We start from the raw sequence: 24,124 nt of genomic DNA on the forward strand, positions 1-24,124 counted from the left end.
AACGATAATCATAGAGCTGAATATTTTATAAGATGACTAACAGAAGAATTTAATAAAATTCCATCTTCTAGCAGTGCCTTTCAAGTGGAGACCAGGAAAGTGCTGTAATGGGAACCGTATCTGCACTGAAGCAAAGCAAAGGCTTCATATCTGAAGAGCAAAAAGTGGAAAATTAAGCTCACACAAGTAATTCATATTGCACCATAATTCCAATCCTTGAAATGATATTACAATATGGCCACTACCTTTAGACGAGCAACTTGCAGAAAACTTCCATAAAGCAACCTGAATGTAACACAAACTTCTTTAGTTCTAAACCAAGAATGTCCAGATCACATGTCATTTTACCAAAAACATATTTCCTTATTCCCAATATGCAAGAGCCTAATTAAGTAATGGCCCGTAACAACTAGGATGCAATGTGAAGCCAAGAAAAAAAAATATGGTAAATAAATAATAAAAAGAACTTGTTACAATTCCATCATGGCATTCAGCAAGCAGGAAAATCATGAGGAGGTGAAGCTGACCACTCCACTGTCAGAGGGATGCTACATAACAAAACAATTTTTGAGTGCAAATCATCCTTTAATCATGTAAAGTAAACCAAATAACAAAGTCAACAAAGACGGTTACCTGTAACAAATAGTTATAACTTATAGGAACTTGTTACAATTCAATATTAATTAAATATGTCCAGTTCCTGTAGGTTGTAGCAAAAAGGGATGCGGATTTTCATGTTCTACAAATCCTCTACCCCATTCTTTATGGATGGAGGAAATGCCTGATGAGCTAGAGCTCATTGGCAAAGCTAACTTTCTGTTCCATTTCAGTAAAATTCCAAAGTACTTATCAAAAAGGTAGAATCTGCTACCTCTGTGTGCCACCGCATTTCAACATTGAGCATCTGAATACAGACTCCAATTTTACAAAGCTGGGATCAGTACCCTCCTGATGCACAGAAGAATAGATAACTTTCATTGTATAAGGAAGAGGAACCTCCCACCTGCATTGATGAGTATAGAAAGGAAAAGAAGAAATTACAAAACCATCTAAAGAAGATTTGATATATATGAACAAGAGAAGCTGAGACATTATTTAAGGAACATGGAAACTGGACAACTGAAGCAGACTTCTTACACTTCCATAGATCCATTCCCCAGCAAGATAGCCCATATGAAGCTTACATTTGGATTCAGATGCATTAGAAGGCCACCATTTGACATCCCATCCAAGATATCCCATGCAACCTTCCCATTATGAGGTAGGCATAATACAACTCTTGGCAGAGCAACATCCTTTGAAATCAAGAAACTGCCTGAGTTGATTCCCAAGGAACCATTGGGTGACACATTCTCACTTGCAGCAGGTTCCTGTCCAGAATTATGTTGTATTTGATGATTCAAAACAGAAGATCCCGTGTCTTCGTTTCGTGCCAATAACTGTGGAGTTATGTTATCACTGTGACTCCCTGCTCGTTTCTTTTGTTTCAATCTTCTGCCCTACAAATGACTTTTGGGTTTTGGATCACATACAGATGCTGCTTGCTTGTAATTTTTTTTTTTTTTTACCACTTTCTTCTTGTACAGAATGTTCTTGGGCATCCCTAGGAACCCCATCCACAGCCTTTGCTTCTGATGAATTTTCTGAAAGTTGAACAGCAAGACCTTGAACATACTGGTCGTTGCAGTCCAAATTATCAAGAGAATTTTCTATCGGATTTTTTCTAGGTCTTCCTCTAGGCCTCTTTGATTGAGTTGCTATGGCCTCATTGTCTTCTATTGGTTTCTTTCTAGGCCTTCCTCTTGGCCTCTTTGATAATGTTGGTTTGTCCTTCATGGCCCCATTGTTTTATTTCCCTGTTTTGACTTTTCTATTGAAGGTGGCACCTCTTCCTCATTTATGCTGACATTTAGAACACACCAGATTATCAATTATGGTGTTCCCTAACAATGTCCTCTAACTATCCCAAACAACCAATTTAGTTGTTACCAATAATATCACAAACAATTGCCTAAATGAAACTGCATCAAATTTATCAAATGGTACACTACCTAACCAAAAATTAAAGGATTTGGCTTTTTACAAACAACATTAAGAACACATACATTCATACATACAAACAAAAAAACATACATGTTTGTGTGTGTAAGGCTCTTTTAAAGCAACTGGGAATAATACAGCATGATGAAGATTTTAAAAAAGAAAATGCTGTTTTTGTGGTCAATATTGAAGTTGGATAAACTTTTCCCCAATGCTCAAGTATCAATGAGGTAAGAATTATATATTTTCTCAAATTCTTCCCAAAAATTCCCAAAGTCAAATTGCCTAACTAATAATATTTATAAGCTATTATAAAATATTCATTAAACTGTTTCGTAAAAATTCAATAGGCAAGGGCTGCAATGCTTCCCTGATGATGATGAATTCCAACATCTAACTTCTTAACATAATCTTACAAACAAGGATAAGGAATCTTCTCTTTAATAAAATAACTCTTAGTTATATATAATAATAACAATAATAATAATAAAGGATATGCTATCTGAACATCATAGCAGAGATCCTTTTCACAAGTATAAATTAAAAGCATACACAAATGCAGGGATGCAACCCCAACAGACTTCCAACAAAGTCACATTTACACACACACAAGGTATAGAAGGAAAAAGGATACACGTACCTCACGTTTAATATGATAGTCAGGCATTTCATGAATTCTAGGACACCAATCCAAAGTCCAAACATGCCCTCCAACATACAGAACAAAGTCTTTGCTGCAGCAAGATCTAATGAGAGACATTTAGCAAATGTGCATATCAATCATAAATAATATAGTTGCTGTAGATAGACTATTACAATGCACCACCAAGTTGAAACATGATTTTATTCATAGAAATTTCCAAACAGTCTGAATTCAGCAATAACATCATCATTTAAAACACAAGAAAAGCAGGACAAGAACGTTTTATTATAGTTCAGTTATATGTACTGCAATAAAATAAGTAAATCTATATTAGACAATTCATTTCGGAGTAGCAGTTAACACTGATAAACAAGAAAGTATTGAAAGGAAAGAAACTCTTTGAACTTGCTACAAAAAGCCACAACCAAAAATTTCTGTTTACAAGAAAAGGAACCAACCCGAAAATCTACAATTACAATTGAGTAGGCCCCATAACTATGTGCAATACTAGCACATGATTTAGGAAGGAAACAAGCATCAATAATGAGCAACATCATATCATCGGTGATGATAACCTCAACCTTCACCTTGACCTTACAAGACAGGAGATGCAACATGAGCTAGAACTCATTGCATCATTAGAAATATTCATATAAGAGATTCAGAAGTCAATATAAAGTCCTAAGATACTTTTAATTCTTCAACATTATCCAACCAAAAATGACTATCACCCTAAATCTGTTGACATGAGCAGTCCAGTAGTTCACTTGTGTGACTGCACTAAATTTAGAAGAGGGTGCTACATGCTATGCATGTTCTGCTCATTATTTATCCCTTCTTCCAGTTACAACTTGAATTTATCCACACACATATCTATAATAAGAATAAAATAAACCTCAGTAGATAATGGGCTCATGAATAGGGTGGCATCATTTGAATTTTTTTTGATAGGTAATTAAAAATTTATTGATATTAAAAATAAAAATAAAAGAGTTACCCAAGTATACATGGAGTATACAACTGGGGACCATATGTATTCAACTACCCTTTCGCCCATCAAGACATACATATCATTAAGGATAATTTAGTAATTCAAAGAGTCACCCCTTGAGCTATTCATAAACAGCTACAACTATAATTTGTGGCAATACTAACTAAGTTTAAAACAGAAATGTCCAAGATTGAATAGCAAAATATAAGCTTATGTTAACACATCACACACCCTCCTTCACTTAACATACCGCCTGTGTTTTTTCAAAATCTTAAACCAAGGTCAATTATAATAACAAAGTATGAAAACCATGACAAGCAACAACTAGTACAGACTTCAACATTGCATATACATACATGTATGCATACAGTGATACATGGACACTTTTATGTATTTCTAATGTTTTTGGGCATGAAATTGTTTGATATGACATGAAATTCAAACGGCTAAAATATTGTTTTTGTCCCTAAAATTTGCACAAATTTTGTCGACCCTAAGCTTTAAAACATCATTTTTTATCCCTAAACTATTTAAATGTTTCACTTTCTGTCTCTTAAAATTAATAATAACAATAATAAAATTTAAAAAAAAAAATCAATCCTTAAAATATTGAAGAAAGTTTGTTTATTCATCCTTATTTTTTACTCAAACTATTGAAAAAAGCTCTTTTCAAAGATCAGAGACTAAAACACAAAATACATGCAAAAATTTAGGGACAAAAATAATATTTTAACCAAATTACAATCACGTGTGATGCTATTGCTGCCATTTCAAGATGGAAAATCTATCATATATCCGATACATGTAATACCATCTCCGTGTATCACAAGTTAGACTGTGCAATACAAATACAAATACTAAGACACAGTACAGTAGTACATATATAATTAGACTGATATCTCTAACACATACATACATACATACATACATACATATATAAAACTTAAAAGTAGGAGGAGCATTGTTTAGAATTGACCTTAAGAAAGTGAGTGAGGAAGACAAACGCTGAATTTCATTTTGTTAAAGAGCATAATAATCTTCATCATCTTCTCCACAGAGCTTAGAGATGGTTTCGATGGCTCTGAAGTAATTGTCCACACAACAATCGAACTCCGAAACCGTAAAAACCCTATCGCCATTGCAATCCGATGGTGGAGAATTCTTCTTCTTATATTTATTCATTGGGCGTTTGATGGTAAATAGCTTCGAAATTGGAGGGGTTCTTCTCCCTCTTCCATTGTTTTCGTTTTCCTTCACTGGTTTTTGCAGCGGTGGTGCGCAGAGGAGGAAAAAATAGAAGAAAAAAAAATAACGAATTAGGGCTGTTGGGTTTCGAACCCGGGGTCACTTTATTTACAAAAGTACCACTTATCTTTTCAAAAGAGAAAATAGATAAATATGGCCTACACTTACTTTTTTTTTTTTTCTTTTTTTCTTTTTCTCAGGGGGACTTACACTTACTTGAGAAATGCTAATGAGAAATGCTTGTGTTACAAAAAAAATATAGAACCCCATGAATCTACTATTATTCTCTACTCACAACTCGTCATATGACAAGTTATGACAAAAATTGTAATTTTTTTGCGGCACAAATATTTTTTGGATTTATTTCCTCTTAGCTATTATGTTATTAATCCTAAATGCAATAAAGAAAAAAAAATTAGTTTCTAAATATTTAATTATAAAAATGAATGGCTTTATATGTCTTACATAGAGTTTCATATTACTTTTTCGCCAAGATTTTTTCTTCTTCTTTTGATAGATAGTGTTAGTAGACTCTCTCTCTCTCTCTCTCTCCATTAATGCATAAATTTTTATATAGTCAAGTGGAAAAAAAATGAAAAAGAAAATAAGACATCATGTGAGAGAATGAAAACATTAAGGTAATAAGAACATAGAAAAAGAAAGAAGAGAGAAAGGCATATGAATCTAGTTTGCTTAACAAGTCGGAATACCTTTCTACCTTTAAGTGCAAGTATGAGCCACTATTTGAAGCTAATGAAAAAATATATATTCCTAGGGATAGGTTGCTCACATTCACCGACAAAATCTCCATGTTAATAGCCTTCAAGGGTAAGAATAAGCCTTTACGTGGTGTTAATGACAAAATCTTGCTTTTTTTAATTTCCTTCAATTGCAAGTATAAGACTTTTAAGGGGAACACGCATCAAAATCTTTTTTTCTTTTTTTTGGGGGGGGGGGGGGGGAGTGGTTGTTTTGTTTGGATGGTGTGAGTATGACTCTGACGTGACTGTGAGAGTGGGATATGACAACATATATATATATATATATATATATATATATATATATAATGTTTTGTGTGGTGAAATTGGGGTGGTGTTCATAAAAAAATAAAAAATAAAAATTGGGTGTTTAAGCCTAAACCAATGCTTGGTTTGTTTTACACATAATAAATATTTTTAAAACAACATATTAAAGGAAATTGCAAAAAAAAAAAAAAAAAGACTTCCGAGTTCCAAAAATTCTTAGAACTTACTAAACACATCAATTAATTTTTCATTGATTAAATGAGTATATCTAAAAATTTAGAATTTAATATTCAAAATGTCTTTTTTTGAAAAACAAGAAAAGATTGTTATGGTTTTTTAAAAACATAAACAAATGGTAAAGAATTAAGGCTTTTATAACAATGATGATAACAAAAACTTGATTATGGTGATGGTATGGTATCATGATGTTATTGGTGGTAATGACAATAGCGGTGAATGATGGTGGAGGTGATGGTGACAACAATAAGGTAAGGAAATGGGTTGGTGGTGACGGTGACAATAGCATTGATAGTGATGCAGTATAACATGAATAAAGACGAGCAAATAAATTTCATAAAATGAATAAAAACAAAATGTTAGTATAGACATGTTTAGGAGGGGGGCGAAAGGAAAAATAAATATTATTATGACATCTAGGCATGAACAAAAGTTTCTTTCAAAAAAAAAAAATAGAGAAAAGAGAAGACTAGTATATACATCTAGGTTGGGAAGCATAAGTTCATTGCTTTCTTGCATATACAAGGCAAGCATATGCTTTTCTTTTTCTTTTTCCAATTCTTTGTCTATGGTATTGGAGATGCTTTTCCGTTTTGGCATGGTGAAATTTGATAAATTTATCCTTAGAAAGGCAACACCATCAAATCTATATATAGTAGAAGCTTGGATGAGCTCCCTATAAACTTTACATTAACAAAATTTAAATTAGGGCTAACTTGGAAGCTTCCCTAAAGGTGTTATAAAGCCAAAGTTTGATTTTTGTTCCTATAAGTATTGATAGTTGTTTCTCCAACATTTTTTGTACATCTATGGTTTTTTAATACTATACATAAACAATAGGTTGCTTTACTTTCTTAATTTTTCTTATAAATGTTAAAAATGCAATAAATTTTGGGTTTATTTACTTCTTAATTTTCACTTGAATTAGCGATATTTATTGCTAATTAAGAGGTTTGGTTCATGAGAAATCAACTGCAACCTTGATAAAAAGGTGCATGATGTTTACTTTTTATAAATCACTATTACATAGAATCTATAATTTTATTAAACGTCTATTATAGGTTAATCACAAGCAAACTTTCACAACAATTGGATGTTATATACCATTTAGTCTATAAGTTTATTTGTTTAGTATATTTAGGAATGCAAAAACACACACACAAAATTAAGCTTGTCATATATTAGTGAATCTTTTTAGTTAGCGACATTGATATTTGAAAAGCATGATAAACTAGTTTAATATTTGGTAAGCATAAGGCGAGACTAAACCACACTAATCCTCACCATCATTTCAAATTTCAATTTTTTTATGTCCACACATTTATTCCCCTTCTTAAATTCTTTTTTACACTTTCTTTCTTATAGTGTTTAATCCTTACTTTTGCACATCAAATTGAGTTGCACATGAGATTGGAGACATCGTAGCAATAGAGGAGCTGAGGACTAAGGACTTTGTGAGCATAGTTTGAGTTCCAATACTATATCAAATATACACAAGTTTATAAAGGTATCTATTGGTTTCCAATAATTTTTTTTGCCTATGCTCTAGTTTTAATTTAAGGTACATAACTCCTAGCCCTATCCTATAAATTCATTTTCTAAACAAACTAGAATATTTTTTATAGACTCTATATTGGAAAACACACACACACACACACACACACACACATATATATAATCTAAAAAATTGTAAACATATAAAAGGAATTATAATTTGCTAATGAAGTTTGAAAATATCATGATTTACCATTTTCTTTATAGTAAACAAGGTGAACAATGCTCTAATGGGATTAGGTACATGCAATATAACTTTCATATTTGGAATGATTGATTTTAAGAATTAATTGAATGTATTTTGAGCAAACATAAAAGTTATATGGTTCCTTAAAGTCTATTGGTTTCTAAATGTCATTAATCATGAAAAAAATCACAAAAGATGTTAAAAAAATGGAAATATGAAATGTAATAGGAATATAGAAAAATAAATGGTAACAAAGGGAGAGTAGCATTTGGTTTAAGATTAATTAGCAAGGTCCATTACCTTTCTTTCACTATCTTTATCTCTTTTTTCTTTTCTTTTTTTTCTTTTTTTTTTTTGCTTCTTCTTCTTCTTCCTTTTTGGTTTAGTTGAGGGCAATGATTTTCTTTTATATAGTTACTGTAACAACATTGTATATTTATATATTTTTAAATTGAATGACGTGGGTGATTTTGAACTTAAATATGAAAAATTAACATCTTCTAATATTTTTCACACACTAATACGAGTCGTTCAAGTAATAAGAATATATAAAGAGAAAAGGAGAGAGAGAAAAGCATATGAATCTAGTTTGCTTAAGTCACATTCCCTTCTAACTGTAAATTTTCACATAAAGATGTTGGCTTATATTTTTGCTACTATACATTAGTTGTCCCAAGAAACCTTTAATATTGAAAAGAAAAAATCTAGTACAACAAATTATTATAGAATTTCTTTGTCACAGCTATGATGTGACAAAGTGTGAATAGTGACAAAAAAATGGTAAGTTCATGTGTAAGTGATAAACAATTACTTGCAGTTTGCCACATCTAAGTTGTGACAAAAAATTGTGGAATATTTTGTTGTCCTAGAACCACTCTTAATACTCTCAAGTGCAAGTATAAGCTTTGATGTGGAGCTAATTAACCTTTACGTAAAACTAATGAAATTTCCTTTTTTTAGCCTTCAACTGCAAATATAAGTATGAGACTTTTAAGTGGAACACCCCACAACATTTTTTTTTTTTTTTTTTGTCTTTTTGTGGGCCAAGGGGGATATAGTTATTTAGTTAGGATGGTCTGAATATAAAACTTTGCTGGGAGAGTGCAAGTATGAGCCTTTATGTATAAGTTTTTCTTTTTCTTTCTCTAATTTGTTTTCTTTTGTGATGGAGATGCTTTTTATTTTTGGCACAATGGAATAATTCTAATATGTTTTATCTTTTGAAAGTAACACCATCTAGTCTATATATAGTAAAAGTTATAGATGAGATTCATACAAACTTCGTATTAACAAAATTGAAATTAAAGCTAACTTAGAAGCTTTTCCTTATAAGTATGGATGGCTGATTCTTCAAGTCTATTTGTATGTATATGTTTTTTTGCTAATGTTCATAAGTTTGCTTTAGCTGCTTAATTTTTCTTATAAATGTTACAAATGCAATTGGGCCTATTTACTTGTTAAGTTGCACTTGAATTAACAATATTAATTGTCAAATGGGTTTAGTTCATGTTATGTTTAATGTAGCTTTGATAAAAGGTATTTCACTTATAGCAATCGGATGCAATTCACTATAAAGATATTTGTTTAGTATATTTATGAATACCAACACACACGCGCGCGCGCACACACACACACACAAACCCTATAATTTTGAGCTCTTTGGTCTATTACTGAGTTTATAATGCCTAATCACATTTAAATTGTATGTTTAGTATAATGAGGAATACCAACACACACACACACACACAATTTTAAGCTCTTTTGTATATTACTGAGTTTATAATGCCTAATCACATTAAATTTGAAAAGCACAGTAGAATAGATTAGCTTGATTAAAAAATTAAAAAAATGATAAAGAAAATATTTTTTCTAAAAACTAAAAACTAAAACAATAAAAATAATATTATTTTGAAATATTTAAAGAAGAAAATACTTGAGAAATTTAACCGAAAAAAAAAAAAAAAAAAACTAATTTGATTAACTACTCAGCTAGACATGTTTAGGAGGGGGGCGAAAGGAAAAATAAATATTATTATGACATCTAGGCATGAATAAAAGTTTCTTTCAAAAAAAAAAAAAGAGAAAAGAGAAGACTAGTATATACATCTAGGTTGGGAAGAATAAGTTCATTACTTTCTTGCATATAGAAGGCAAGCATATGCTTTTCTTTTTCTTTTTCCAATTCTTTGTCTATGGTATTGGAGATGTTTTTCTGTTTTGGCAAGATGAAATTTGATAAATTTATCCTTAGAAAGGCAACATCATCAAATCTATATATAGTAGAAGCTTGGATGAGCTCCCTATAAACTTTACATTAACAAAATTTAAATTAGGGCTAACTTGGAAGCTTCCTTAAAGGTGTTATAAAGCCAAAGTTTGATTTTTGTTCCTATAAGTATTGATAGTTGTTTCTCCAACATTTTTTGTACATCTATGGTTTTTTAATACTATACATAAACAATAGGTTGCTTTACTTTCTTAATTTTTCTTATAAATGTTAAAAATGCAATAAATTTTGGGTTTATTTACTTCTTAATTTTCACTTGAATTAGCGATATTTATTGCTAATTAAGAGGTTTGGTTCATGAGAAATCAACTGCAACCTTGATAAAAAGGTGCATGATGTTTACTTTTTATAAATCACTATTACATGGAATCTATAATTTTATTAAACGTCTATTATAGGTTAATCACAAGCAAACTTTCACAACAATTGGATGCTATATACTGTTTAGTCTATAAGTTTATTTGTTTAGTATATTTAGGAATGCAAAACCACACACACAAAATTAAGCTTGTCATATATTAGTGAATATTTTTAGTTAGTGACATTGATATTTGAAAAGCATGATAAACTAGCTTAATATTTGGTAAGCATAAGGCAAGACTAAACAACACTAATCCCCACCATCATTTCAAATTTCAATTTTTTTATGTCCACACATTTATTCCCCTTCTTAAATTCTTGTTTACACTTTCTTTCTTATAGTGTTTAATCCTTACTTTTGCACATCAAATTGAGTTGCACATGAGATTGGAGACATCGTAGCAATAGAGGAGTTGAGGACTAAGGACTTCGTGAGCATAGTTTGAGTTCCAATACCATATCAAATATACACAAATTTATAAAGGTATCTATTGGTTTCCAATAATTTTTTTTGCCTATGCTCTAGTTTTAATTTAAGGTATATAACTCCTAGCCCTATTCTATAAATTCATTTTCTTAACAAACTAGAATATTTTTAATTTTTTATAGACTCTATATTGGAAAACACACACACACACACACACACACACACACACATATATATAATCTAAAAAATTGTAAACATATAAAAGGAATTATAATTTGCTAATGAAGTTTGAAAATATCATGATTTACCATTTTCTTTATAGTAAACAAGGTGAACAATGCTCTAATGGGATTAGGTACATGCAATATAACTTTCATATTTGGAATGATTGATTTTAAGAATTAATTGAATGTATTTTGAGCAAACATAAAAGTTATATAGTTCCTTAAAGTCTATTGGTTTCTAAATGTCATTCATCATGAAAAAAATCACAAAAGATGTTAAAAATATTGTAAAAAAATGGAAATATGAAATGTAATAGGAATATAGAAAAATAGATGGTAACAAAGGGAGAGTAGCATTTGGTTTAAGATTAATTAGCAAGGTCCATTACCTTTCTTTCACTATCTTTATCTCTTTTTTTCTTTTCTTTTTTTGCTTCTTCTTCTTCTTCCTTTTTGGTTTAGTTGAGGGCAATGATTTTCTTTTATATAGTTACTGTAACAACATTGTATATTTATATATTTTTAAATTGAATGATGTGGGTGATTTTGAACTTAAATATGAAAAATTAACATCTTCTAATATTTTTCACACACTAATATGAGTCCTTCAAGTAATAAGAATATATAAAGAGAAAAGGAGAGAGAGAAAAGCATATGAATCTAGTTTGCTTAAGTCACATTCCCTTCTAACTGTAAATTTTCACATAAAGATGTTGACTTATACTTTTGCTACTATACATTAGTTGTCCCAAGACACCTTTAATATTGAAAAGAAAAAATCTAGTACAACAAATTATTATAGAATTTCTTTGTCACAACTATAATGTGACAAAAAATGGTAAGTTCATGTGTAAGTGATAGACAATTATTTGCAGTTTGCCACATCTAAGTTGTGACAAAAACTTGTGGAATATTTTGTTATCCTAAAACCACTCTTAATACTCTCAAGTGCAAGTATAAGCCTTTATGTGGAGCTAATTAACCTTTACGTAAAGCTAATGAAATTTCCTTTTTTAGCCTTCAATTGCAAATATAAGTATGAGACTTTTAAGTGGAGCATCCCACAAAATCTTTTTTTTTTTTTTGTCTTTTTGTGGGCCAAGGGGGAGAGAGTTATTTAGTTAGGATGGTCTGAGTATAAAACTTTGCTGGGAGAGTGCAAGTATGAGCCTTTATGTATAAGTTTTTCTTTTTCTTTCTCTAATCTGTTTTCTTTTGTGATGGAGATGCTTTTTATTTTTGGCACAATGAAATAATTCTAATATGTTTTATCTTTTGAAAGTAACACCATCTAGTCTATATATAGTAAAAGTTATAGATGAGATTCATACAAACTTCGTATTAACAAAATTGAAATTAAAGCTAACTTAGAAGCTTTTCCTTATAAGTATTGATGGCTGATTCTTCAAGTCTATTTGAATGTATATGTTTTTCTGCTAATGTTCATAAGTTTGCTTTAGCTGCTTAATTTTTCTTATAAATGTTACAAATGCAATTGGGCCTATTTACTTGTTAAGTTGCACTTGAATTAACGATATTAATTGTCAAATGGGTTTAGTTCATGTTATGTTTAATGTAGCTTTGATAAAAGGTATTTCACTTACAGCAATCGCATGTAATTCACTATCAAGATATTTGTTTAGTATATTTAGGAATACCAACACACACACACACACACACACACACAAACCCTATAATTTTGAGCTCTTTGGTCTATTACTGAGTTTATAATGCCCAATCACATTAAAATTGTATGTTTAGTATAATGAGGAATACCAACATACACACAATTTTAAGCTCTTTTGTATATTACTAAGTTTATAATGCCTAATCACATTAAATTTGAAAAGCACGGTAGAATAGATTAGCTTGATTAAAAAATTGATAAAGAAAATATTTTTTTATAAAAACTAAAAACTAAAACAATAAAAATAATATTATTTTCAAATATTTAAAGAAGAAAATACTTGAGAAATTTAACTAAAAAAAAAAACTAATTTGATTAACTACTCAGCTAGCTGTACAATGGATCAACAACTCAAGTTAAAAGGCAAAAGTGGTGACTCACTGGCAGGGAATTTTGGTCAAGAGGATCAGACGCAGAAAGCGAAAGAGGTACAAAAAGAACAACAAACTGCGGCAGAGGCTACTGATCATCCCAAAAGCATTCCCAAGGTAACAAACACCTCAAAAGAGTTATATATATATACACACACACACACACACACATATCTTTTTATGATAAATAAAATAAATAAATATTATCATTAAGGTATAATTGTGAGAGAAAATATGAATTATTTTGTAAAAACTCCAGCACTATTTGACAATAGACCCAAAATGAAACATGTGATCCACCCACTCCATCAAATACTTCAGGTAACTTGTACAAAATTATATTACTTGATAACTTTTTTCCCTAATAATATTATGCTAAAAAATCTACACTTTGTTCAATATAACTACATCCTTACTTTTTTTTTTTGAAGGTTAACTACATCCTTACTTAACAATACAGGTTTTTAAAAAAATTATTAAAACTTATATATATATATATATATATATATCTAAATATTTTTAACTCTCTAACATTGCCTTCCATTTTTTACATTGTAAAAACTAAGCAACAATATATTTTTATATGACAACTAGAATTAAATAAATATTAATATAATTTAGGTAATAACAGTAAGAGAAGATGTGAATTATGTTTTAGGGAGGAAGATAATATATAGTAAAAAGTTAATGAATGATAACAAAATACTAGCTTAAAACCAGAATTAAATAATAAAAAAATGCTTTGACACAACAATTCATTTAATTCATGAAAGCCCAAAATAACAAGCCCACAATCCGGTGTGAACCATTTACTAATAAGCCCAAAACACAACACACGAAAGTGTTCCAAAAACCCCAAAAATAAACTTCAGCAAAACCAAGCCCACCATCATGTGTTATTATGGGTTATCCAGATTTGAGGCTTCAACAGTAAGCCCAAACACAAGGGCGAAACCAAGCCCACCATCATGTGTTATAGATTATCCAGATCGGAAGCTTCTACAGTAAGCCCAAATGCCCACCCAGCCCCAAAGCCATCATCACCGTTTACGTTTACATCTATTGCTGCTCTTTACAAAAATTGGAGAGAGCAAAACAAATGCTCCCACACTTGACTTAAATCAATCAAATATCTAATGGGCACTTCTCTCTCTGTGTTTGTTTAACTATGTCTGTGTATGTCATTAGGAGATGAAGCAGCTTCAACATTTTAGTCATCCAAAGCATCCGTTGGTCTTCAGTGAAGACAGAATTTACGGCGAAGTGTGTTGGGGGTGCAAGGAACCAATATTGGGTCCTAGCTACAGTTGTAAAAAATGCGGGCGGTACACCTTTCATCATAAATCATGTGCGGAACTACCCCTTGGGTTGTTGCACCATCCCTTGCACCCATTACATCCTCTTCTTCTATTTGACGAAAAACGTTCTGAAGTCTACAAAGAGTTTGGCAATTGCCAGGTTTGCAAAGAAAATCGTTGGGAATATTGTTATGGTTGTTTCCGTTGCAATTTTAAGCTTCACATTAGATGTGGTTCTTTAGCGCCCACCATGGAAGCAGCTGAAGTCCACCTCGACCACCCATTGACCCTCCTTTGTAAGTGGATTACGTTCACTTGCGACCTTTGTGGCAAAGAAGACAAAGGTATGCCCTATGTGTGTAACCCTTGTGGTTTCGGAATTCATAGAACATGTGCGTATCGTCCACGCAAACTCAAAGTCGTACGGCACAATCACCCCCTCAACCTCATCCATTCTCTTGAACTCCATCAATCCAACTCCCAATTATGTCAACTCTGTTTTCTAAAAGTGGACACAAACTATGGCCTTTACTATTGCTCCAGATGTGATTTCGCTACCCACCTCCATTGTGCTATGGACCGAAGAAACTTGGAGGACATAAATTTGCTGGAACTTAAAGAGGAGGAGTCCGCCGAGTCAAAAGCTATGCTGGAAAATGTAGGTTCAAAGCTCGATCAATCCGTTGACTCAGAAATTTGCAAAGTCATAAAAACCACTGTGGGGGAGGACGGAACTGAAATTGCCACAGAAATCAAACACTTCAGCCATGTGCATAACTTAAAGCTTACTGATGAGGTTCCAAATAACAAAATTTGCGACGGGTGCGTACGAGCTATTCTCACTCCATCTTTTTACAGTTGTGTCAATTTCAATTGTAGCTTCTTTCTTCATAAATCTTGTACTAAATTACCCAAAATAAAACGACACCCACTTCATCAACACCCACTAACCCTCAATTATAGCAAATATGGTTTTAGATGTTATGCTTGTCGAGAGTGGTGCAATGGCTTATATTACAATTGTGATACATGCTACTTTAAACTCGATGTTCAATGTAGTTTGACCTCAAACACCCTTACTCATGCCTGTCATGAGCATCGTCTTTACCTCTCAATCACAAACTATGCACGGAAGTGTAGTATTTGTGGTTCTGAACAATACGAAGTATTCCGTTGTACCACTTGTGAATTTGTTCTAGACTTCAAATGTGCTACACTACCACAAACCGCATGGTACTACCAACATGAGCATCCCTTCACTCTATGTTATATTCCCGAAGATGACTCTGGGGAGTATTACTGCGACATCTGTGAAGAAGAACGAGATCCCAAGCAATGGTTCTACAACTGTGAAGATTGCAGTTATCCTGCTCATTTCAAATGTATTCTTTGGGAAGACCCAAATTACAAGAAACACAAATAATGGCCACCTGTTTGGAGATCTACACATTAATTTGACTGTAAAGACAATCTCAATGACACAAATGATTTATCAATCTGTCCAGTATATTTCAATATTCATGATAATTGTTTATAGAAAAGACAGATATTGTTTCAGTTTTTATTTGTATATTTTCCATTTGGGTTGAACCTTAGTTCTTTGTTGCTGAATCATATGTGTTATTATGGCGGTCTATTTGTGTAGTTTAGGGGGAACTTTCATTTTATTTTTTTCCCTTTTTGAGAAAAGTTTATTTGTGTTGTCAAATTTATTAATCAATTCAGTAATTGCTTCATAGTAGTGCAGTTCATGAATTCATTTTAAAACAGAGAGTGCTTAAGTCAACAATTCTGTTTTTTCAAGTTGGATCTCTGTGGATAACAATAATGGGTAATACACAGTCCATCATCTGGCTTAGGATGTTAGCATTTACGTGATGCAGGGTTTTTCTTTGATGAAAAGGTCAAGATAGAGGAATTTGATTGGTATTTCTTGTAGTGAAATGCATTGTAGAGGCAATAGAAAAGGCTTGTCCTGGATCTTATTAATGTGGCTGGTTAGCATAAGAATAATAACAGAGAACAAAAGCTATATTTGGCTTCTTAAGGGTTTCTACTTGGGCACAGTCCTTCAAGTTTGGATGCTTTAATAGCTTGAATATTTCAAGGAAAGCTTTGCATGCTCATAGAAGGTATTACAATTTATTGATAAGCTTTGCACACTCATAGAAGGTATTAGAATTTATTAATGAGTTATAGCTCAATATTTGTAATAGGTAGATACTCCCATAAAATTGTTTTGTTCTTTCCCACCATTTCTTCACTAATATGTCATACACTAAGAAACTTAAACTAAGATTCTTAGAACTATGGGAGAATGGTTAGGTTAAGGTAGAATTAAATCTGAATGCAAGATATTGTAGGCTATGGAGTCATAGAACTTAGCACTAGTCAAATGTATGACAAGTCTAATTGGCTTTTAAATTATGCATTTTTGTATTATTATCTAGAATTTCACATGTCAAACAGCTCACTTGTTCAACACCCCCCCGCCCAAAAAAGTGGAAGATAAATAAAAGGTCTACTATTTATGTATGTGCATAGATTTACTATTTTTTTTAAGAAACAAATTTGTAATAAATAAATAAAAAGAACAATAAGACACTGATAAATTGTAGATGGATTGTAACTAAAAGAGAATGTACTATAGGCTGTGGTGTCTAAGATTTTGGTAGCTGTCATATTATTCACTCATATTCTTACACCAAAGGCATTGAAGTACATAAAAAAAAGAATTTTCTTGTTATTGCCTTATGACAGTATGGTTTTAGATCCACAATTCCACAACTGGCATAATAGATTCTGTTAGTGACATCTAGAGTTAACGGTCAAGGCTGTCATCTATGTGATAAGGTTGCTCCATCAAATCAAGCAAAGCAGCTAAGCTAGGTCACCTCAAGATATCATTAGAATTATCCCCCACCCCCCAGGCATGGATGTAGTATGTGGAAAAGCATTAGGACAAAATGAGATAGATTTCTACAGTACACTAATTTTAATGTTGGCTATGATTGTCGGATACAGTTTTGACATGACCATTGATGTGGAGATCGGCCTTTGAGGATGGCTTTTCCTGTCTTGTACACTAGTTCCACTGATAGAGAATCTTTAATGGAATCTTCGTTGGTGGGATAGGGTGAGGGGGGACAAAGAAGTTGGGATGTAAGATGGAGGTAGAAGACTGGGACTTAGAGCTGGTGGCGTCATTCCTCCATCTTTTAGATGCTCATCCCCACTAGAGAGGGTGCTAACCAAGTGAGATGGAGGAAGAAGAGAAATGAGAAATTCAGTGTCTGCTCATTCTATTCGGTTCTATGGGGCTCAATCGCTGTTCTCTTTCCTTGGAAAGACATTTGGGGGTGGGGGGAGGGGTTAATGCCTTCCTGTTTGGAGATGTTACACATTAATTTGATTGTAATGACAGCCCTTAATGACACAAATGATCTTTCAATGTGTCTAGTGTAATTTCAGCATTCATTAACCATTTGTAGAAGGCCCAACGTTATTTAAATTTTATTTCTATATTTTCCATCTGGATTGAGCCTTAGTCCTTTGTTTTTTAATCTTATGTGTTATTATGGATGTCTATTTGTGTAGTTTAGGGTGGAACTTTCATTTTTTCCCCTTTTGAGATGAAGCTTATTTGGATTGTGTTTTTGTATCTCTCAAATCAATTAATGTGTTGTTACATTTATTAAATTTGGATTTTAATTCTACCATCAGCTTACTAAATTCTTACCTACCACTTCTAGTGCAAGCAACAACCCTAAGGTGAGCTCTTTTATGATTTTGTGATGGTTAGGTAGTCTGTATTTTAATTCTTTTTTTTATTGGTGGATTTGTAATGGTTTGCAGCTCATCTACTTTGGTGGTGGTTGCGTTTGGGCGATTTGAACAAAATTTGAGCTGGTTGTTGCTCTGCAAGTGTGTTTGGGTGTTGGTTGTCAGTGATGTGACCTTTTTGGAGCTGTGGGTGGTGTTTCATGTTTGACAAAAGGTCTTCGTGACCTCAAGTTTTAAGTTGCATCAATTACATAATATACAAGCAAATAAGACTGATAACTTTAAGAATGCAGCCTTTTTTATTTTAGGTAAATTACAAATTCTCCAACAAAGGTACTTAAAATTTCTTAGATGTATACTCATTTGCTTAAATAATACTCAATATACCAAAATTTCAACTTTGTTGCATTCCAACTATGGAGGTATCGTCTTAAATTGAGGGCACCTATGCAGTCTTAGAGAATATAAGAATCCAGAAAAACAGAGCTGAACTACCGAAAAGAGAAAGGTGGTTTTCCTCTTAGTTTTTAATCATTTGCTTTATTTTTTTCCCCTTGATGGTGGGTGCCTTGTGGATTACCTTGAATGTTGAAATCAATCTTGCAGGGGCTTTGTAAGTTATAATGACAGCCAAAAAGGAATACTCAGCTTAGAGGTATGTTCCATTTCTGGTTTAAATGGTTTGTTGGACATAAAATATGAAGTTACTAAGCTTGTTAGAGTTGATTGGTTTAGTATCTTGTAAAGATGACAAACTGAACAAGTGGGTATATATTTACATTATTAGTAAGCACTTTCAAAATTGATAATATGTTTGTATAATACTTGAAATTTTATGCTATTGGCTTATGATAACACAAGAATGCTATTTGCACACTTTGTTGTACAGCTGTTTTCACACCCAACCTTTAGACCTTCATTCAAAATTATTTTTTTCCTTGAATTTCTAAAATATGCAATCATGTTTATTGGAACCTTTTTTTTCTCATTTTTTAAAGAAGTATGTGGACTATTATGTGGGCCATTTTATTCTCAGGGTATGATATCTATTGTATGGTCCTCTGTTTTCTATTTTTTGAACCAAGGGTGAACTATTGGACACAAGGTGTTTGATGAATATCCCTTGAGCTCCTTGGTGGTTGGCGGCAGCTTTTTTGGCTATTCGTGGGTACATAAAATGTTGCTATGTCAGTGTGTCAAAGTATTGAGAATGTCAAAGATTTTTTGGCTATATGGATGTTAATTTTTCTACTTAATACTACCTTTAGACGATGATGCTTGCTAATTTGTGTTGAGATTGACACCGTGAGGTGTTCACCTGTCTTGAACTTCTACATTTTTGAAGGGTGTAACATGGGATTAAAACGCAGCAGAAAGCCTGATTTTTTGTAGTGCTGGTCTGTTTTAAACACGTTATTAATCCTTTCTCCTATCCAATCTAAGAACTAATGAATTATTCATGCAAATACTTGATTAATGGTTGAAATTCTTTTTCCGGGTCAAGTGTATATAATGTTTGTTGTGTGATAAGATTAGACTAGAGGGGGAAAAAAGAAAGGAGGACATTGGAATGCTATTGACCCCATTATATCTCAAATTTGTTGCCAAGGATGAAATTCAACTGGGGAACTGAAAAAAGGAGAATATTGAAATACTACTGACATCTTTATATTTCTAAGGTTCTTTGGTCCTATATGTATTTCTGAGCTCTATTAGTTTTTCGAACTTGAAACAGTAAATTAGATCAATTTATAAAAGTGTAGCACACCTGATAATGCTCATTTATTGTCATTTATTCACATAAGAACAAAAGATGAATCCATTCAATGGTTGGGACGACTTCCTTTTCAATTTTTATTTTTTAACAAGACATTATTCCATCAATTGAACGATTTTCTTTAATGCTTTTCAAGAATGACACTGATGGAGAAAGGTGGTTTAGTGTCTCTCTATTAGTAAATTTGATTGTAGAACAATATATTATCATTGTGTGGCCCCATTCTGTCCACTCTTTTTACCTTTATCTAAAATCTCAAGGGATTCCAAATGAAAAAAAACCTTGTTAATAATGTAACTGCTTCAAACTAAATATTGCACAATCTCAGTAAAGAGGCCAGCATAGTACTTTTGTCCATCACATGCTTGAATTTGTATATCACTGGCATAAGTTCCATCTGTATATATATGTAAGTGTAGGTCTTTGTGAGCAGCAAGAAAGATACAAGCAATAAAGCTTTCGAAAAAGATCGAAATACAAGTTTGACATCGCTGCACATGATAGGAAGCATACGGTGGGAAGGAAAAGTATTGATGGAGAAAATTTCAATTGTGGTTTAATATATGGTGGGAAGCATGATATATGTGTCATTTTTCCAGCAAAATAACATCCCTTGCTCCCCACCTCTCTCTTTCAAGATAGACTTCTCTCTATGCATACATTTATAAGGAATGTTGATGATTTACTTGTAATATTTATGTACAAATGATCTTTTTATGGCAACAACTCTAACTTATTCTTTGCAGGGTTGTCTGGAAAAAAATTGCAAGTGATCTTATCGTAAGAGTTGGAGATTCAAGTTTTTATATGCATAAGGTGCACTCAATTACTTTGTTCTCAATAGCAGATGAATCAATCTTTCTTTGTGTGACAAATGTAAAGCTGACATCAAACCCTTAGAATCTCCATTAAAAAATTGACTCATACAGATAATTTGCTTCCATATGGTGTCCTTTATTTAGTCCAAAGAAGAAACTCATAGTGGTCAAATGAATTCATTCTCTTTCTTGTTGGATTTGAAACCAGGCTATATTGTTGTATCCAAAAATCCTTGAAATTGTTCAACTAGTCTTAAAATAAAAGTTTTAAAAACCAAAATTGTTATATCTTAATTACCCTCACTTACTATCTTAACTCAACTCAACTCAACTAAGCCATAATCCCAATTAAAATGGAGTCAGCTATGAGTTCTTCTCATTTAATCATTCAAGATGTTCAATCTTCTTAATATTTTACTAATATACTGAAAATAAGATCTATGATAAACATTAAAGTCAACAAGTTCAAATTCAAACTTCGACTAAAAATATATATTTTTTGTTATGTCAGCTCCATTTGATTAAAAGTGTACATCTGAATAGACTAGTGTTCCAAAGTATTGGCCAGAGAGTCAGAGAGACACTAGCCCCATTATCCCCCTAAACAATCTTCCAGGTGGAACCAAATCTTTTGAGTTAGTAGTTAAATTTTGTTATGGATAAATGGTTAACAGCAGCCAATGCTGCTCCTATATATTTTCTGCTCATTCTTTAGAGAGGAAGTGACAATCTTGAACAAGAAAATCTAATATTCAAAACAGATGCTTTTATAAACTTCTTAATACTTACATCGTGGAAGGAAACTTTTTATATTTTCAGAAGCAGTGAACCCATTTCTGCATGCGCCAAAAAGATACAACTTGTGAAATGATGATGTACAGTGCATGTATGTTCTAGGCTTCTAGAAAATTTTGTTGAGAACTCAATACTAAAACAAAAACATGTGATAATTGATGGTTTGAAGATTTTTCATTCCTTCTAGTAGATCCTTTTTTCAATGAGATTCAAACTATCAAAAGTAAAAGGGATGAGATCAGAGCTTGTAGCATCATGTATAGTCCATTGGACTGTAAAATGGTTTTCCCAAAACACTTTTGGACTTCCCAATTTGGCTCCCAAACATCTAAACCATCATTTACAAAGGGATACAACTGAATGCTTGATTAATGTGCTTCCTATGGCAAAATTTTCAGTTTCTTGCAATTCTCTTCTACACCTTCTCAAGGTTGGTTTGACAATAAAAATAAATTCTGAATTATTGAAACTTTAGAAGAATTGCTTCTATGTTGGGTCAGTGTCATGTTTCAGATCTCTTCGTAAAATTTTTTGGAGACAATGATAATGGTTATAGTGTGGGCATTGTTATTAGGGTGGTAGAATCTTATGTTACTTTTGTTTCAAGCAAACCCGCACCAAAAATATTTTCTTTTGGAAGATTTATAGATGGTTATCTTACCCTGGTTGCAAGGAATGAGAATCTTAGTGCAACAAGTTTTTAGTCATTTGCAGAAAAATTGCCAAAAGATTCTCAGTATTGTGATGACAACCTTCATAGAACCATTGACATGTATCCCAAGGTACGGAACTTTTTTCATTCTTAGTGATGATTACATTATTTTAAAATTGAGTTTCTAAAACCTACAATCATAAAATAGAGATTTACTTATTGAAAAGAAGTATCTTTTTTTTTGGTCTTTTATTGGATATTTCAAACCTCAATGGCTGTAAAATCTCTTTAGATAAATTTTAAAACATAACCCTGGACAACTAGTGTTATTAAATTATATGGCATTTTATTGATGGACTTCAAAAACTTGTAAACTCACATCTTAGAGAAAGTCAACCTGTTAAGGCCAATGAGAACTTTTGGATCAAATTTCCAATGAACAAAAATGAATGGATGAATTTACGGAAAGAGATAAAGATACTGCAAAAAGTAGTTGACACAATGAAGGTGCAACTCAATGAATTACAAATTTGTAAGCTAATTCTTGAAAGACAAGTGAAGATATGGACCAATTTGAAGGGAAAACTCTGCTTTGTAAGACAAAATTCTGGTGGGATCTCTGAACCTGCTATCTTTGAAATTGAAGTGTGCCTTATTATGTTTTTGGGAATTTGAAACTATATATTTGTATCTTCTTAGCCTTTTGCAATGTAAAAGAGGAAATTTTCAGTACCATGACCGATTTAGTTATGGTCACTCATCTGGGACAACCTTGTTCCTTGTTGGAGAGTATAAATTAGAAGAATCCTAAAAAATGGACCAGAATTTTGGTAATATTTTATGCATTAGATAGTGCTTTATAGTTTTTAATCAAACTTGATCATTTTATTAGTGCTAATACATGAACTCAGCCAGCTTCATCTGCACTATTAGCAAGATAGGCTTGCCTCATAGGACTCGAACCATATTCAAGAAAATGATGAAGCATAGATAACAGAAATGCACTGTATTGAAAAAAGAAATGATATGCCTCATTGTTCCAATATAAAGCAAGTTTTTTTTCAATTTCTTCCACACCTTTTCTTTCTCTTGCCTCACTTCTATTTCATTTGCATGATGAAGAAAATGGCGAGGGTTGGAACCTGGAAGTGGCACAGGAGAAGATAGCTTCAAGATTTCAGAAAGTAGTGACAATAGTAAGGAAGTTTGCAGCAATTTGTCAGAGAGTAGTAACTCTTGGCCATTTAAGATTAGACTTACAATAGGTCGTATTCTCTGGGATGACCTCAAGTTTTCACCTTCAAGGAGTTTGAAGAACACATTTTGGTAACATGAATAAGGATAGCCATAGATCTGTAGAAGCATGGATTTTTGATGAAATGTCAATTTATGATGTTGACACTTGTGAAATGTATCCTCTAAGTTTTGCACATAAATAGTCATTTTGGTCCAAACCAACATTTTTTATTGATTAGAGCTTGAGAAAGGAAAGATCCTTTTATCCTAATGCAACAATGATCGAGCAACCAGCTTGTTATGATTTGGAAGAAGCAAGAGAAGAGTTTGCTTATTTGATGAGTCCTTTAGTTTTAGTTTTCATCACAAATGTACAGTTTGACATTTAGGCCACAATTTTGTGGTACTTGTTGAACTTATCCAAAGAATTATCCTGTCTTCAAAACAAGTGTCATTTTTTGCTTAAAAACCGGATTTCCCTCGAGTG

The 24,124-nt window shown here is 32.3% G+C and overlaps 1 protein-coding gene and 1 long non-coding RNA gene across 5 annotated transcripts; one reads left to right on the plus strand and one right to left on the minus strand.

The window, feature by feature from the left end:
- Positions 1-1,552: 1,552 nt before the first annotated feature.
- On the minus strand, positions 1,553-4,954 carry LOC142627624 (uncharacterized). Its single transcript, XR_012842896.1, has 3 exons — positions 4,651-4,954; positions 2,681-2,786; positions 1,553-1,902 (listed from the first exon to the last, which is right to left on the minus strand). It is a non-coding gene; the product is annotated as an uncharacterized LOC142627624 (long non-coding RNA).
- Positions 4,955-10,906: 5,952 nt separating this feature from the next.
- Positions 10,907-23,976, plus strand: LOC142627528 (uncharacterized). 4 transcript variants are annotated; one of them, XM_075801405.1, is made up of 9 exons: positions 10,907-11,053; positions 13,235-13,395; positions 14,467-15,398; positions 18,432-18,667; positions 18,782-18,867; positions 18,966-19,014; positions 20,556-20,952; positions 22,454-22,531; positions 23,524-23,976. In XM_075801405.1, exons 2-4 carry the CDS (start codon positions 13,246-13,248, stop codon positions 18,565-18,567), a joined length of 1,218 nt encoding a protein of 405 aa, XP_075657520.1. In that variant the 5' UTR covers positions 10,907-11,053; positions 13,235-13,245; the 3' UTR covers positions 18,568-18,667; positions 18,782-18,867; positions 18,966-19,014; positions 20,556-20,952; positions 22,454-22,531; positions 23,524-23,976. The 4 variants fall into 4 exon arrangements, with proteins under 4 accessions (XP_075657520.1, XP_075657521.1, XP_075657522.1 ...); XM_075801406.1 differs by having other exon boundaries at positions 22,464-22,531; XM_075801407.1 differs by having other exon boundaries at positions 20,883-20,952.
- The last annotated feature ends 148 nt before the right edge of the window (positions 23,977-24,124 follow it).

This window comes from Castanea sativa, chromosome 3 (genome assembly GCF_040712315.1).
Source record: "Castanea sativa cultivar Marrone di Chiusa Pesio chromosome 3, ASM4071231v1".
NCBI lineage: Eukaryota > Viridiplantae > Streptophyta > Magnoliopsida > Fagales > Fagaceae > Castanea > Castanea sativa.

Coding starts and splice junctions, on each gene's coding strand:
- LOC142627528 (XM_075801404.1), top strand. CDS start 13,246: ATGGATCAACAACTCAAGTTAAAAGGCAAAAGTGGTGACTCACTGGCA. Junction 13,396..14,466: donor ATCCCAAAAGCATTCCCAAG/GTAACAAACACC, acceptor GTATGTCATTAG/GAGATGAAGCAGCTTCAACA.